Raw genomic sequence first — 18,197 nt, forward strand, 5'->3', positions numbered from 1 at the left:
TAAGCTTTATACAGGGTAAAATGGATTTATTTGGGGTTTAGACCCCATTGGGAGTTGGGCATCTGAGTGTTAAAGACAGGAACACTTCTGTAAGTTGCTTTCAGTTAAGTCTGCAATTTTGGGGCATGTGGTCCAGACCCTGGGTCTGTGTTGGAGTGGACTGGCATGTCTGGCTCAGCAGGATAGGGTGCTGGATTCTCAGGCTGGCAGGGAAAGCAGGGGCAGAAGTAGTCTTGGCACATCAGTTGGCAGTTCCCAAGGGGGGTTCCGTGATCGAACTGTCACACCCACTTTCACATTACTATTGTTATGATAGTGACCCACTTGATGAGCAAACCCCACAGGATTTTTGGACACTGCAGGGATCTTTAGCTTAGGTATGAAGAGCGTTGCTGCAGAGCGAATGAGGAAGCCAAAAAACACCTATGAGGGAGAGAGAGAGAAACAAGCAGCTTAACCATGAAAATTATTTATTGCCAGGTAATAACCATAGGGGAGCCAAACAAACAAAACAGTTATAATATTAAATATAACTTAAATTTGATTATAAAAGTCAAGTTTAGAAAACTATAACTGATCAACACAAGTTGGGGTCAGAAGGCTATACTGAGAGCGAGCGAGCTGGGCTCTCACCACTCCGTGAAGCTTGAATCGATTGGGGGTCCCAGGTGGTGGTGGTAGCTGAGGGCCAGGAGTGCTGGAGACAGGCAGAGCCTCCAACATGATCAGTCAGGAGAAGATGAAGTTCCAGTGGAACTGATGCAGATTTTGGATCCAGGCATCAGAACACTTACTTGAGCATGGGTAGGGTTTTTTCTAGGGAAACAACAATGGTTCCAGGGAGAACACTAGATTTGTTTATGGGTAAACAGATGGCTCAAGGGCGTATACCAAAGTTGTTTTGTTCAAGCTAGACAATAGGAACTGATCATTCCTGGCTATGGGCAGTGTTCCTTGGAGGGAGTTCAAAATGCAATTAGGGAGCTTCACTGTTTTGGATACCAATAAAGGATTTATTACTAGAATTGGTCTGATAACTACTGAGCTGGGTGTGTGCAGGCATGGGTTCATTAACATCTGGAGCAGAGATCCCCCATCATACAGTGCTTCCCTGCTTTTCTGGTCCCGGAGTTCTGTGCGGTTCTTGCATTGGAACCTCTGTTCTCCATTCTGTATGCTAATGAAGATGCCTTCCTGTCCCATCTTCGATGCAAATGAGGCTAGGGGAGTTTCCTTAATCCTGTCACCCTTGTCCCAGGGGTTTAGGTGTGTCACCCACTGCCTCTTCACTGCTTTTTGTAAGTCTTTCTTCTGATCAGTTTTGGTTCAAGCAGAGGCTGGGGGGCAGGGAAGGTCTTTCGTGAGTCAGACAGGCTGGGTACTGTGCCCTGGTTCCCCAAGAACACAGAGCTGATGTAGTTTACCCTGATAACAGGATCCCAGCGTATAAAACAGCTTTGCTATTCAGGTCAAGATGCTGCATTGGGTCCATCTCAATCAAATGGCTAGGCTGCCTTCATGGTGGGGATCTCTCATTTTGCAGCCCTTAGTCACACTTTTGCAGGAAACATGCAGCTGACTACTCCAGCTTGTGCATTTTGTGTGCAGTCCTTGAGTTTAGATAACTCTTCAATGTGCCCCTGAGGCAAGAAACCCACCAAAACTTGAATAACTAGTTTCAGGTAGGCTTCAGTGTATCCTGTGGGTTGTATTATGAGACTGGACTCTACTGGCACCTAGATACTTGAGGGGGGACTCTTTCTGCGAATGTCATAAATGTAAAGATACCGTCTGTCCAGTAGAGATTAAACTCCTCCAGTCTGCTGAGATTGGGGATAGAGACCCTGAGGGCCAGGGTTTTGCTATATGCGGTACAGTACTTAGTATACTAAATAGTAAATCCTTAAATAGAGAACCATGTATTTAATTTACTGCAATAACCTCCCCCGTCCCCGTTGAAGTTTTCTGTCTAATTAACAAACAGACCATCGGGTCCCTTTTGGTTGACTCCTTACATAGATGGGGCCCGTTTCATTAGTAAAAACTACCCCAGGATCATTGTTGTTACCAGGAATACTGCGGGTCTTCTTGCATAAAAGGGATGGAGTAGGGGGTTTTGGAGGGAGGGTGAGGACGGAACTGAGTTTACTTTTAACCCTTCGGTGTCTGATTAAGTTGCCTTCCTTACGGGTAGCCTCGACTCCCCTCCCTCGTGTGTGGGGCTGGCGCTGACGCAGCACGCGGGAGGCGGCGCTGGGAGTGCCCATTGGCGCAGGGAGGAGGAGGATGGGCAGAGCCCGGCGGCAGCCTCAGCCTCAACATCCAAGGGGAGGCGGAGGCAGGCTCGGCAGCAGCGGCAGGTGCTTCGGCGGCGGTGCTCTCCCTGGAGCCCGGCAGGCCGACGGGCGGCAGGATGCTGGAGATCCAGCTGGACGATGGCGGCGTTGGGGTGTACCCGGGGGACGATTACTGCTCGGGCTCGGTGATGTCGGAGCGGGTGTCAGGCCTGGCCAACAGCATCTACCGCGAGTTCGAGCGGCTCATCCGCTGCTACGACGAGGAGGTGGTGAAGGAGCTGATGCCGCTGGTGGTGACGGTGCTGGAGAACCTGGACTCGGTGCTCACCGACAACCAGGAGCACGAGGTGGAGCTGGAGCTGCTGCGGGAGGACAACGAGCAGCTGCTCACGCAGTACGAGCGCGAGAAGGCGCTGCGCAAGCAGGCCGAGGAGGTGAGCCTGGGCCGCTGCTTGCCCACCGCCTGCGGGCCGGGCCGCGCCGGCCACCCACTCGGAGCGGGGGAGGGCTCTGCGCCAGCAGCCGGGGGATGCCTCCAGGGATCGGGATGGGAATGGCCTGCGCCAAGACGCCACCCTAGTCAGGGAGCCCGCACAACCCTGGAGCAAACACTCCCTTATCCTCGGCACCCGGCCATCTCCGGGGGCCAGCCAGGCGCCTGCCGAGACCGCAACCAGAGTCTCTCTCATCCCCAGCGCGGACACGACCCCCTTTCCCAGGGACTCCCCCCCCCCCGCATCCTGAATTCTTCACCCCACAGCTGCGGGCTGACTCAGCCAGTTTGCTCCTCCCACCCTAGGTCTCCGTTTTCGGCCCCGGTGCAGCTGGGATGGGAGAAGAGGGGATGGGGGCCAATTACTCTTTGAGGAGCACAGTGCCATGGCGCAAAGGCATCTGGCATGTTCTGGTACCAGTAGCGGGATGTCATTGCTGCATCTAGGGTGGGAACTCTCGTTTGTAAACATTAGAAGAGGAGCCAAGAGCTCAAGTTGCTTGTTGTAGGGACAGTGCTGTGTCTGCCAACTGTAAATGGTTGGGGTGATGGAAGTGGAGCTCCGTGGATTTCATTCTTGCCTGAGCCACTCAAAGGGATTGACAGCTCTGAGGTTTGGTTTAGGGTGAGGTGACTTGATCATTTGGGTGTATTGTCAGTCTTTTAACAGTAGGCTTGTTGTTGTGTCATATCAGGTGAGTCCTACATTATAGGGGGCAGAAATGTTCTGTGCACTGGCCATAGGCAAGGCAGGGATAAATCTTTTCTCTTATATTGGCAGGCCCTGGTTCCTATCTCCCTTAAGTCAAATGTTAGACTGTCAAAGTGTCTTCATTCCAATCTCTAATAGTGATTTCCCCCCCCCCACCCATCACATTAGCATGCAATATGGACAGACTTGGGGGTGAAGGCAGGACAGGGAAAAGCAATGGTGATTGTAAGGAAGCTTGACATGCAATGGGAAGACTTAATAATTCTGAAATATCTTTCTACAAGAACACCTTGTTCTACAGCTAGGGTGCTATCAATGTGTGGCATACATGATGTATTTTTAAGTGTTGTCTCTTAGCTGTGATTAGATATATACTCCTGATTGCATTGTTCCAGAGCCATAAATGTTGACAGCTGTGACCTTACATTCCCTGCAAACATATCCTGGAGATTTTACCTTTCTTGAAGTGAGATAAGATCAATCAGAAAATGGTCTTTTTCTTTGTCCCCGAATCTAGGATTGTATTGTGTACGTAGGCAGGATCCATTGAAGATCAGTGTGAAAGTAAACGAAGTCGAGAGGTCAGCATTTGGTGAAGCTTCCCTGTTGTTAAAATAATTGTTGCCAACTTAAAAGCAAGAAAGAGGAGAATAAACTAGCAAAAAAAGTAACTGGGGTTCTGTGAATTTGACGAATTTAATTTTAAAAATGGCAACAACAAAATAAACCACTTGGAACATATGCTGCTAATATTTGTTTCTGATTAGAACAAAGAATTTTTAAAAATCAGTTTACTTTTTATACTTCACTCAATTTGGATTGACAATGGTAGTCCATGTCACTTCATTAGGCTAGTGCACGAGCAGGCTACACAGTGCTGTAATGTTTGGAAATGCTTTTAAATCTAAACAATAAGCTGTTCATTTGAAATAAAAACAACCTTCTCAAAATATTGGTCTCTAATTCTGTGAATTTATTTTTACCAGACCTACAGTTTGGGCCTTAATAACATGTCTTCTGCAACCAAAAAATGTAAGGTTTGTTGGCTGTCAGTTCCACTCTTCTCTTACTCATGTCTAGTGCAGTGCAATTAAGTTGATGGGGAACAGCCTGGAAGTGGCTCATGAGAGAGACAGTCACCTGGCTGAAAGAGGAGCAAAATTCCTTGATTATACTAAGACCCAACAGGAGCCCGGGAGGGAAAGAATAGCTCACTTCCACACCTCCCTCTTGCTGCCTATACTCCTGCCACTACTAATTCCAAGAGTGGCTTCTCAGCTTTCACAGGCTCATCCAGGCACTTCAAGGGGCTGTGGAGCCTTTTGAAACAGCAGTCTCTGAGCTGTAAGGAATGAAATCCACACAGTTGCATCAGCCCTCTTTCTCCCCCACAACAGTCAAGTGATTGTCCCTTAATTAACCCAAGATCGTGTTGATTACACTGGTCTACAATTTTTGAAGTCATCTGCTTCAGAGATAAAAGGTGCTATTTATTATGTATTTTGATGTGCTGAATTCAAATATGACAGTTAAAACAACTGATTGGCTACTGTTTCTAAGATATTTAAGTTTTTACATTTTATGTCTATGTATATTGTGTAGATAGTAGAGTTTTAATCATCAATTGTAAACCTAGGTCTTTTCATGTGTTTATGGTTGCTTTACATGATAATATTTCACCTGTCCTGTTTATGTAACACTTTAAAAATCAGCAAAAGGGTTATATAAATAAAATTTATTATGAAACAAAAGGCAAAAAACTATTCTGTACATAGTTTAGTCCTATTCAGTGTCTACTCGGCGCTTCTTGGCTTGTCTCTTGTATTCATTAAATGGAGCATCTCTTGTCACTGTCCAGCAATAGTCTGCAAACATTGATGGGCTCCATTTGCCCTGATAGCGTTTCTCCATTGTTGCAATGTCCTGGTGAAATCGCTTGCCGTGCTCGTCGCTCACTGCTCCGCAGTTCGGTGGAAAAAAATCTAGATGAGAGTGCAAAAAATGTATCTTTAGTGACATGTTGCAACCAAGGCTTTTGTATGCCTTGAGGAGGTTTTCCACCAACAACCTGTAGTTGTCTGCCTTGTTGTTTCCGAGAAAATTTATTGCCACTAACTGGAAGGCTTTCCATGCCGTCTTTTCCTTGCCACGCAGTGCATGGTCAAATGCATCATCTCGAAGAAGTTCACGAATCTGAGGACCAACAAAGACACCTTCCTTTATCTTAGCTTCACTTAACCTTGGAAATTTTCCACGGAGGTACTTGAAAGCTGCTTGTGTTTTGTCAATGGCCTTGACAAAGTTCTTCATCAGACCCAGCTTGATGTGTAAGGGTGGTAACAAAATCTTCCTTGATTCAACAAGTGGTGGATGCTGAACACTTTTCCTCCCAGGCTCCAATGACTGTCGGAGTGGCCAATCTTTCTTGATGTAGTGGGAATCTCTTGCACGACTATCCCATTCGCAGAGAAAACAGCAGTACTTTGTGTATCCAGTCTGGAGACCAAGCAAGAGAGCAACAACCTTCAAATCGCCACAAAGCTGCCACTGATGTTGGTCATAGTTTATGCACCTTAAAAGTTGTTTCATGTTGTCATAGGTTTCCTTCATATGGACTGCATGACCAACTGGAATTGATGGCAAAACATTGCCATTATGCAGTAAAACAGCTTTAGGACTCGTCTTCGATGAATCAATGAACAGTCTCCACTCATCTGGATCGTGAACAATGTTGAGGGCTGCCATCACACCATCGATGTTGTTGCAGGCTACAAGATCACCTTCCATGAAGAAGAATGGGACAAGATCCTTTTGACGGTCACGGAACATGGAAACCCTAACATCACCTGCCAGGAGATTCCACTGCTGTAGTCTGGAGCCCAACAGCTCTGCCTTACTCTTGGGTAGTTCCAAATCCCTGACAAGGTCATTCAGTTCACCTTGTGTTATGAGGTGTGGTTCAGAGGAGGAGGATGGGAGAAAATGTGGGTCCTGTGACATTGAGGGTTCAGGACCAGAAGTTTCATCCTCTTCCTCTTCCTCGTCTGACTCAAGTGAGAATGATTCTGGTGTATCAGGAACCGGCAGTCCTTCCCCGTGGGGTACTGGGCATATAGCTGATGGAATGTTTGGATAATGCACAGTCCACTTTTTCTTCTTTGACACACCTTTCCCAACTGGAGGCACCATGCAGAAGTAACAGTTGCTGGTATGATCTGTTGGCTCTCTCCAAATCATTGGCACTGCAAAAGGCATAGATTTCCTTTTCCTGTTCAACCACTGGCAAAGATTTGTTGCACAAGTGTTGCAGCATATGTGTGGGGCCCACCTCTTGTCCTGATCTCCAATTTTGCAGCCAAAATAAAGGTGATAGGCTTTCTTAACCATAGTGGTTGTACTGCGCTTTTGTGATGCAAAAGTCACTTCACCACAAACATAGCAGAAGTTATCTGCACTGTTCACACAAGTACGAGGCATCTCTGCTCACTTTGGCTAAACAGAAATGTGTCCCTTTGCAAAATCAAACACTGACAAATAAGAGAGCATGACACTGTATGATTTCTAGAGCTGATATAGGGCAAATTGTTCAGCAGAGTGATGTAAGCTTCGTTATGATTGCATCATCCATGACTTCTAGGAATAACATGATGCAATTCATATCATGTATGACGCAATACCAGCTTCAGATTGCATCATTCATTGTTTTGTCTAAAAAGCAAGTACTGTCCAAACCCAGTCATAGATTTATTCATAGATCCAGTCAAAGATATATTTTAGTCATTTTTGGTTTAAATTGAGATCCCTTCCCTTTATAACTCACTTATCCTCCGCCATTCCCAAGTCAAGGTTCGTATATACTGACCCAATAGCATATCTTGAAAACTAGAGCCAATCAACAATTTTAAGCATCATTTTCGTTCTCAGTGACCCAGAATTAGTAAAGTTTGACTACATTTATTTCAGAAGCATTTTGGCTGTAGAGCAGTGTTATTTGTTACCATTTTGTAGATTAAGAATCAAAAAAGGATTGAGAGTCATTGACCTAGAGTCTGGTTTGATAAGTTACCAACGAGAGGATATTTAATGCCTATGGTTCTTGAATTCAAGGATGATATATAGCATAGTGGAATATTTAATTAGAAATATCCTTCTTTTAGTGTTGAAAGTACACAGCTCTGATAAATCTTAAATTTGGTTTTGGAGTTGTATTTTGATGATTTCCAGACTGCATTTAAGCTCCTGAAGGTGTTCCTGGCTTTATTGATTTTGGTGCTGCCCAAAGTATGTGAATGTTTCTACATTGGTGAGAACATAATCCTCTATCCATACTGGTGATGGTGAGGCAATATTAAAGGTCATGATATCTGTCTTATTGCGGTTGATTTTCAGTCCAATTTGCTGGCTGAATGCATTGAGTCAAGTTGGGGTTTTTTTGTATTGGGTATGTGATAGGAGAGCGACATCATCTGTGAAGTCCAGGTCTTCAAGGGATGAAGTGCAGAATGCTGGGGAATGAGAAAGTATGACATGTCCAAACAGTCTTCATTCCATACAACCTGCCTCAGAAAAATCCTCCATAGCTTTTGGCCCAGAACAATCTCAAACCAAGATTTATTGACACGGATGGAAATCACCAGAGTAGCAATAAGATAAACACCTGAAGGCAAGCGAAAATGAGGCTGCCTGAAAACAACATGGCGAAGAGCGATGGAAGCTGAGCTGAAAAACCTGGGGCACAGCTGGGGAACAATTGAAAGACTTTCCAGAAACAGACAGGAGTGGAGAAGCTTCGTCACTGCCCTAAACGCCAGAGGCGTAATAGGAACATGATGATGATGATACTTCTTGTATCTGGAATGATTGTAAAGGAGGACCTCTCAAACTTGTACATGTGACTAGGAGACTCCTTGTCAAGTACTAAATTGTGCAGTCTAGAGTAAATGAATCAAAGCAATAGTCCTCTGTTTTGATAGTTTAGCTTCAATTATTTATTAATATAATTGGTTTTTATAAATGCATGTAGTGGTTGAAAAATGAGTCTGAGTAACTCGAGGCTTCGCTTTCTTATTAAATCTTTGCAAGGTGGAGAGAGAGTTTCACTCTTGATTTATAAAATGGGAAATGGTGTCCATAGATCTAATATTTTGGAATGGTTGTGACACAATCACTATTGAAAATACAGTAATTATGATCAAGCCAGATGACAGGGGAATATAGGAACTAATTTATGGTCTGATCCTCAACCACTGAAGTCAAAGTGAGTTTTGCTTTTGATTTATTGGGCATGGGAGGATCAGGTTTAGTTTATACTAAGTCCCTGCAAGCCAGTGGAATGTCAATAGCTGGTTTCCTGGCAGGAAGAATAGAGAAAGCAACCATAGCAGGATGCTTTTTTCCTAGGTTTAAAAAAAATTGCTTATGATAACGATTCTCTGTCATCCTTATGCATGACTGAATGAAAATGAAAAATTCTTTGCAGAGAGAATTGCAACAAATAGAGCAGTAGAAAACAGGTTTTTTATAAGAACAAACCAAAAGAAATCCTTCTCCCTTCCCCTAACAAATAGTTTGCATAGGGTAGACAGCCCTTCCTTACCGCTGTTTCCTTGGACCTACTTCCCAAACACTCTTTACTAGGAAGTGCAGCCAATGACTGGCTACTTGAGCTGCAGTGGTAAAGGTCAATGAGTTTTATGGAGAATTTTACTGTGATAAAGCAGGCATAGAGTATCAAAAGTAAAAATCACCTATTTTCTCATATGGCTGGCCATTACATAGCAGTGTGCACAATAACTGGAGGAAGTCAGTCCCTCATAATGTATTTAGCACAGTTTTAGATATGCCAAAAGAAAGTTTAGTGCCATCGTCTTAAATCAGAGAAAACTGAAATGTTAAGAACCATAAACATGGTGGGCAAGAACTTCCTGTTAAGGGGTTGTAACATGAATCTGCTAATGTGAGCTGCCCTGTCAGATTAAATGGCAGGGTTGTTCTCAGGGAACTGGGTTGAGTCCCAGTCTTGACTTATCTCTGCATATTAATACCAATTAAAACTGTTAAATTGTCATTGAGATTTTGGGGGTGGGAGGGATGAAGATGAGAATCTGACCTGTTAATTTTTCTATAGTCTCATGTCAAAAAACCTCTCAGTTCTAGATATTTTTGATCAGTTTATGAAGATGAAATTAACTAAAATCAAAATGGACATTATGCTGGGATACATAAATGATGCATCATGCTCCTCCTGTTAACTGTGACAGCAGTACCAACCAACCTTATTATCAGTGCTGTGGTAACATAGAAAATGATGGCACACCAACAAGACTTTCTTGGCATAATGTGTAGACAGAAGTTGTTAAACTACTTTAGGGTGAGCAGATCACTGACAGGAAATATCGGGACGCGGGGGGGAAGCAAAAAAAAAAAAAAAAGCCATTTTGCAGGTGCTGGGGGAATTAGCAGGCCCTGGCCCCGGGCACATGCGGCACGTCCCACCGCCCCGCGGGGAAGGAGCTGCTGGAGCTAGAGGCGCCGGGCTCCGGACCCCGGCAGCGGCGGGGGAGAGCGGCTCAGGGCCGTGCGAGTGGCCACGTAAAGTTTATCGGGTAGGGAGGGGGTCCCTGGCCGGCTCCTCGCCCTGCCCTGTAGGGGGGTAGCATCCCCACCCCATGCCAGCATGTTTCGCCGGCCGCCGCAGGCCAGGTAAGGAGCCGAGTCCCCCCCTCCCCCCTTGTCCTGGCTCCTCAGCTGAGCGGCATTCCTCCTCCCTCCAGGCTTGCAGCTGGAATGCCGGCACAAGCCTGGAGGGAGGGGGTGGTGGCCGGCTTCCAGTTCCTCTTGGAGCTGGTGAGTAGGGACACCGGGCGGGCAAGGGGGGCTGGCAAGGGGGCTGCTCCCCCAGGAGGGCAATGGGGGGGCTCAGCTGAGGAGCCAGGACGAGGGGGGGGTAGCGTCCTGGGGCAAGGAGCCGGCCGGGGTCCACCCCGAGCCGATAAACTTTACATGGCCACTCGTGCGGCCCCGAGCCGCTCTCCCCTGCTGGGGTCCGGAGCCCCCCCCGTCGCCCTCCTGGGGGAGCAGCCCCCTTGCCAGCCCCCCTGCCCGCCCGGTGCCCCTACTCACCAGCTCCAGGAACTGGAAGCCAGCCACCGCCCCCTCCCTCCAGGCTTGCCGCCATTACAGCAACAAGCCTGGGAGGGAGGAGGAATGCCACGTGCTTGGGTAAGAGGCAGGGCCAGGGCGGAGATTTGGGGAGGGAGCCAATGGGGGAAGGAGGGGGTGGAGTCGGGGGGGGGGGGGAAGAGCCCTCCAGGGAGGGCAAAATTGCTTGTTTGTCCAGTGTCCCGACCACACATCGGTTGGGACGCGGGACAAACAAGCAAATATCGGGACAGTCCCGATAAAATCAGGACATCTGGTCACCCTAAACTACTTTAATGTCACCTCCACTCAAGACATTAAAAAAATAGTTTTCCTTTTGTATGAGAACACTTTCATTCTCAGTCTAAGAGGATATTATGGACATGTGTTTTTAAAATATTTGCCAAAAGCTAAACAGACCTTCACTTTTTAATTGCATTACAAGGCTTTAGATATAGATTGATTCAATTTTTGTTTTACTTGTCCTGAAATGGAAGTGCAAGCTCCCCAATACATGGATAGGAAAACAGAAGCTTCAGTGAAATTAGGTAGTGTTGGCAATTCTTGTGATTTTATGGCTCAATTTACAATATTTGGTGGTTTTCTTAAAATCCTAGCTGCTGGAGTTGTGTGATTACATGGCAATCCCAGCTTATTTATTTATTTGTAAGTTAAGGCTAAGTTTCTGGAGCTCATGAGGTTGTGGAGAAAAGCTTGAACTATGTGACCTCTAGACTAGAGGCTTAAAAACCAGAAGGCAATTACAAAACCCCCACAATTTAATTATTTTAATCTCATGATTTTTTGAGGCTGACTAATGATTGTCAAATGCTTGGGGTTGACATTACCGCTGTAAGTACCTCTGCTGGACTGCCCCAGGGTATGCTAGGAAGACTCTTTTCTTCCTTCTGTTGAAGAGCACCGCTGTCCCTAAAATGCGCTACATTTGGACACTGCTCATTTCTACACTGAAATAAGTAGGATCAGTAAAGATCACATTTGGGCCTTCAATCTCATAGACTCATACTTTAAGGTCAGAAGGGACCTTTATGATCATCTAGTCTGACCTGCACAATGCAGACCACAGAATCTCACCCACCCACTCCTGTAACAAACCCCTAACCTATGTCTGAGTTATTGAAGTCCTCAAATTGTGGTTTAAAGACCTCAAGGTGCAGAGAATCCTCCAGCAAGTGACCCGTGCCCCACACTGCAGAGGAAGGCGAAAAACCTCCAGGCAGGAGTGCCGCCAGCTTTTCTGCCGCCCTAGGTGGCGGAAGGTCCCGCCCCGAAATGCCGCCTCCCACAGAGGCGGAAGGTCCCGCCGCCAAAATACCGCCGCGGTCGCCGCCCCCCAAATTGTAGTGCCCTAGCCGACCGCCTAGGTCGCCTAATGGGTTGCGCCAGCCCTGCCTCCAGGGCCTCTGCCAATCTACCCTGGAGGAAAATTCCTTCCCGACCCCAAATATGGCGATCAGTTAAACCCTGAGCATGTGGGCAAGACTCACCAGCCAGCACCCAGCAAAGAATTCTCTGTAGTAACTCAGATCCCACCCTATCTAACATCCCATCACAGACCATTGGGCATATTTACCTGCTAATAATCAAAGATCAATTAATTGCCAAAATTAGGCTATCCCATTATACCATCCCCTCCATAAACTTATCAAGCTGAGTCTTGAAGCCAGATATGTCTTTTGCCCCCACTTCTCCCCTTGGAAGGCTGTTCCAGAACTTCACTCCTCTAATGGTTAGAAACCTTCATCTAATTTTGAGTCTAAACTTCCTAATGTCCAGTTTATATCCATTTGTTCTTGTGTCCACATTGGCATTAAATAATTCCTCTCCCTCCCTGATATTTATCCCTCTGATATATTTATAGAGAGCAATCATATCTCCCCTCAGCCTTCTTTTGGTTAGGCTAAACAAGCCAAGCTCTTTGAGTCTCCTTTCATAAGACAGGTTTTTGGTATCAAAGATATGGAGTCAGTTGGTGTACATCAGTACAGCTCCATTGAGGTATGGAGCTGAGCTGATCTATCTGAGGAGCTGGCCCATTGGCCTGATGTTTATGTGAAAACTGTTTCCAGTGAATTTTAAACACTGCAGGGGAAGATTAGCCACTGCAGCATTTTATTAATTAGCAAAGTGAAACTGAAAATAAATTGGTCTCTGGGCAATGGCTATGCTGAGAGAAATGTGAAAAAACAGCATGAATCCTAAAGACATACTATTGAGACAAGCTGGGGGAGGTAATAGTTTTTATTGGACCAACTTCTGTTGGTGAGAGAGACAAGCTTTCATGCTACACAGATTTCATCCAATAAAAGTTATTACCTCATCCACCTTGTGTCTCTAATATCCTGGGACCAACATGGCTACAACACTGCATATAAAGATTTATACTAGATCATTCATGTTCTTTCACTTTTAATCTTTTTAAACTATGTCCCCCACTTAATTTTACAGTTTGGTATGAACTTTAAGTATCTCGTACTCAAGAAAAATGTGTGCATTAGTATCAAAATTATATCATCATGGAGTTACTTCATCCTGCTTTCAGAGATTTAGAGTGTTGGCCAACTTTGTTGGGTGTAAGTCTTCTCCCTAGAAAAGTGCTTGGAGCTGAGGGCTTGGAAAGCAAGAATGTTTCCTAACATGTTTAAGGAAGAGAGGGTATCATAACTCCATCTTTTCCTTACACCACTGGTTAAAGCCATTTGAACTGCATAGAATAGAACTCAGACTGGCACATATCAATGATAGATCTAACTTTCCAGTAAAAAGCTTTTATGCTCGGCTCTCTTCACTGAAGTTCAAGGTCTATAAGCAGCATCCATTGAAAAATTGCCACCAAAAAAATCCATTTTGATTTTAAATGAGCAATCTCAGCAATTGTGACTTCTTATTTCTGAACAATAAAGTTCCCTTCTTGTCTAATCAAACTTCCAAGCTGTTACATTTGAAAGGTTTTGTTTGCATTAGCTAAACAAGGATTAGTTTAATCCTTTGCTTTTAACTTTAGGAGTCAGGCTTGAAATACCTGCTGAAAACTCAGCTATTTGTATGGTGCATTACATGCCCTTTAACTCACTCCCAGAAACATGTTCTCCAAGCCAAGTTTCTTCAAGTTTCAAAGATTTCTCCTACTTTTAAAGCCCCTGTCAGATCTGACACTGGAGCTGGTGAGGACTGCTCCAGAGTGGGCCTGTGATGTGACATTTTCCCTTCTGTTAGCCCTAGAGCCTGTTAACAAGTTGATTTTAAAATATAGTAGCTTCCAGCAGGCTATCTTTGCGACCTCCTCTTGACTTCTTGTGTGTGTTTCTGTGCTCTGATCCCCTCAACCTTTTTAAGGTCTAGGATGGCGATTGATTGAGCCTTTGCAGGGGTTGCCACTAATATGTAACCCGTATGCATCTGGCCACCAATCCTTCCTAGTTCCCACAGCCAATAAAAATATTACTTTTCAGACATGTGTTGTAATTTTAGGTAGCCACCATTTAGGATTTTCCCCATCCTCCTCTTTCTTTTTAAAAAACAAAAACACTTCGACTATTGAATATTTTATTCTTATGTGATGTTTTATGATATCTCAGTTGTTTGTTTCTAAATGTTTGTGGGGAAAAATATAAATGTATAATTAAATCCTGTTGGAGACTGGCCTGTGGTTACTATAGGCCAGTTTTTCCAAGATATTTAGGTGTCTTAAGATATGAATAGGCTCTTAATGCAATTTTCAGAAGTGCCTAAACAAGTTGGCAGCTTTTGAAAATCCCACTAGGCTCCTATCAACATCTGTAGGTGCCTAAATACTTTTTGAAGTATGGCTCTACCTGCCCTGTTGAGGGACACTTTTAAACACTGTCTCCCCTATCCCCACACACTGATTTTCTTGTAAGGTGTCTAGGAGACAGTAAAAAAGTTTGTCTATCAGATTGCAGCTATGCTGTGTACTCAAGGATCTGTTTCTCTCCCTTGTGACTTTTTTCTTAATTGTCTGTTGTTGTTTTTCTGTCTCGGTGATATGAATCTCACAGTCTAGGAAAGAACTTACTCTTTTCCCACCCTGCAATCTGACCTCAGAAATAGTTGCTTGATGGAAATTTCTGCAGATTGGTGGTGATCTCATACCACAGAAGAAGAAAAACATTCTAGCAGACTCTAGATAAAAAGAGACTTCGCCCATCATACTATACTAATAACTATGTGCGGTTCCCTTTATATTCTTCAGACCCCTATTCACCTGCTCCTGATGGTTGCAGGCATTGACATGAGTGAAAATGAATAGGTGAGATGGGTGCATTGAATTTCACCCACACAATGAGCAGCACAATCTCTGTGTTTATGCTGTCTTTTGAGTTCTTTTGTTAAATGTTATTGTTTTTAATCTCTTTTCAGTCTTGAAACAGGGTAGCTACTGATCCTGGAAATTTCTAGGAAAATACTGAGAAATTTCTCTGAGACTAGATTTTTTTCCTGCTGAATGTATAAATATTAAATTTCTCAATTATGACACTTTCCATCTGACTTGTTATAGACTTCAAACGTAAGCAGATTTTGTGACCTGCCCCTTCAACTAATCAGAAATAAAACTGAGTATGACTGAGTGGCTATAATGGGATGGTAGAAAAAATTCCAAGTGTTGGTCAGGTATTTAACATAGTATCTACCTATCTGTCCCTCTTGTCAGAACTGTATTTGGTTTAGAGCTGATGATTATGTTATGATTAAAATTCAATACTGAATTCAATAAATACAATACAATAAAATTCAATAAAAAAAAAACCTAGTTCCCTGGAAATCCTGCAATTTCAAATTCAGACCTCAGTAAACATTCAGTGGAGGTAAAATGTTTCATTTTCCCCTTTCATCCGACTTATGTTGTGGGCAAGTAAGAGTAGTAACCGTTCACTTTAGCAATAACAAACATAGAATCAATAGTGTGATACCAATATCAGATTGTCTGTTGCGTTAATGTCAGTTACCTTTTGCTTTTTTTCTTCTTTATCCAGAGTAAAACAAAGCAATCAAACTATTTCCTCTTCTCCCTCAAAAGATCATAGAATCATAGAATATTAGGTTTGGAAGAGACCTCAGGAGGTCAACTAGTCCAACCCCCTGCTCAATGCAGGCCCAACGCCAACTAAATCATCCCAGCCAGGGCTTTGTCAAGCCGGGCCTTAAAAACCTGTAAGGATGGAGATTCCACCACCTCCCTAGGTAACCCACTCCAGTGCTTCACCACCCTCCTAGTGAAATAGTGTTTCCTAATATCCAACCTAGACCTCCCCCACTGCAACTTGAGACCATTGCTTCTTGTTCTGTCATCTGCCACCACTGAGAACAGCCTAGCTCCATCCTCTTTGGAACCCCCCTTCAGATGGTTGAAGGCTGCTATCAAATCCCCCCTCACTCTTCTCTTCTGCAGACTAAATAACCCCAGTTCCCTCAGCCTCTCCTCGTAAGTCATGTGCCCCAGCCCCCTGATCATTTTCATTGCCCTCTGCCAGACTCTCTCCAATTTGTCCACATCCCTTCTGTATTAGGGGGACCAAAACTGGATGCAGTACTCCAGGTGTGGCCTCACCAGTGTTGAATAGAGGGGAATAATCACTTCCCTCGATTTGCTGGCAATGCTCCTACTAATACAGCCCAATATGCCGTTGGCCTTCTTGGCAACGAGGGTACACAGCTGACTCTTATCCAGCTTCTCATCCGCTGTAATCCCCAGGTCCTTTTCTGCAGAACTGCTGCTTAGCCAGTCGGTCCCCAGCCTGTAGCGGTGCATGGGATTCTTTCTTCCTAAGTGCAGGACTCTGCACTTGTCCTTGTTGAACCTCATCAGATTTCTTTTGGCCCAATCCTCCAATTTGTCTAGGTCACTCTGGACCCTATCCCTACCCTCCAGCATATCTACCTCTCCTCCCAGCTTAATGTCATCTGCGAACTTGCTGAGGGTGCAATTAATCCCATCATCCAGATCATTAATAAAGATGTTGAACAAAATTGGCCCCAGGACCAACCCCTGGGGCACTCCGCTTGATACTGGCTGCCAACTATACATCGAGCTGTTGATCACTACCTGTTGAGCCCGATGGAGCGATGTTACTCAGCTGAAAGTAAATAAAGTAAGGTATGCTCTCCCCCCGTGAGGACAGGTGTGGGGGCAGGTTACTGGCTTAAGGATTGTCTGGAGCAGCACTGGGAGAAGCAGCTTTTTAATTGCTTCCTTTCCTTCTTTCTCTTCTGTCTTCTTGAGATGAATGGAGAGATCACCTAAAGCAGCTTGGGAGCAACATCTACCCTCTCCAACTCTCCATTATGTGTTTCAAATACCTGACTTGGTTTTATTTATATCCTTGTTTGTGCACCATCTGATCAGAGAGGACAACATTAGCAGAACTTGGATGAGGTTTATGTGTGGGACACAAATGGGGACTTTAATTGAGTTTGGCAACAGTGTAATGTCTTGTTAAACACAGGTTTGCTCTCTGGGCCTTGGTCTCCCACTGCCTGGGCTGGGTATTGATAATCTCTCAGAGGCAGAATATTCTGCCCTGGTTAGGTGGGGGGCAGAAGGGAGATGTATGCCTCCTATCAATCAGGAGCAACTCTTCTGATATACTGAGTAGACTTAGTGAGTGCCAAAGAGTTTTCTGATGGACACAACACACCTACTCAAATGTACAGACAAATACAACTAAAGCTCATATGCCAATCAGGCTATTTTCCCTACAGTCTGGGAAGAGAGAACGAATGTCTATTTTTAAGTATGTGGAAGGTTCACAAATTATGGTAATGAAGGGCCATATACATGGATCCTAAATATAAATATTTTTAAAGTCAATCTTTTTATTAGTATTTATGATTGTTTGTTACAATTATTTAAAAAAAATCTGAAGTTAGAAATTCAAATAATATGAGGAATTACTTTATTTAAAGATCAGTTCAAAATGATTGTGTTCCCAGGCATTGATAAACAAAAGCCATAGTCAAGTACCCCTCAACACACACAACTAAATATGACACACTGTAAACCCCAAATATGCTCCACTGACATCTTCTCTTGATGAAATGCAACAATCTGTACCTTAATCACTTTCTGTTCACTACTGAGTGAATTTTCCAAGGTTATCTTTGGAGCATGCCAGATGTAGGAAACAGGGACATATCATTTTTCTGGTTTGGGGAGAGGGACTAGGAAATAAGGAAAGGCCAAGAAAGCAAGCAGGCTTTCTAATTCTTTAATCTTTGTCTCATGGTACTGTTGAAAGTGAATTTGTCCAAATAAAATTTAAAAATTTATCATAAAAAATGTCTGACAGAGCATCAACTTGGATGTTGCTTTGGTGAAATTCTTCATTATTTGTATGAATCAGATTATTCTTTCTGTAGAGACAACCTATGTACGTAGTATGGGAATTCCTTAGTGGCATTCCTCTCCTATTCTAATTTTTTAAAATCAGTTCTAAAACAGTTTAATCAAACATTTGAGAAATCCTCTCTGCAAATCCATGGGGAAACATCACCATGAAAACTAGCAACTTTAAGC

At 44.2% G+C, this 18,197-nt stretch overlaps 1 protein-coding gene across 3 annotated transcripts in view; it reads left to right on the top strand.

Annotated features, from left to right (window-relative positions):
- The first annotated feature begins 2,413 nt into the window (after positions 1 to 2,413).
- The window catches only part of MAPK8IP3 (mitogen-activated protein kinase 8 interacting protein 3), a 192,471-nt gene continuing 176,687 nt past the window's right edge, over positions 2,414 to 18,197 (top strand). For all 3 annotated transcript variants that reach the window (XM_065411505.1, XM_065411507.1, XM_065411506.1), the window contains exon 1: positions 2,414 to 2,731. In XM_065411505.1, coding sequence (XP_065267577.1) covers positions 2,414 to 2,731 — 318 coding nt within the window. The remainder of the gene's footprint in view (positions 2,732 to 18,197) is intronic.

Source organism: Emys orbicularis, chromosome 10, assembly GCF_028017835.1.
Source record: "Emys orbicularis isolate rEmyOrb1 chromosome 10, rEmyOrb1.hap1, whole genome shotgun sequence".
Lineage (NCBI taxonomy): Eukaryota > Metazoa > Chordata > Testudines > Emydidae > Emys > Emys orbicularis.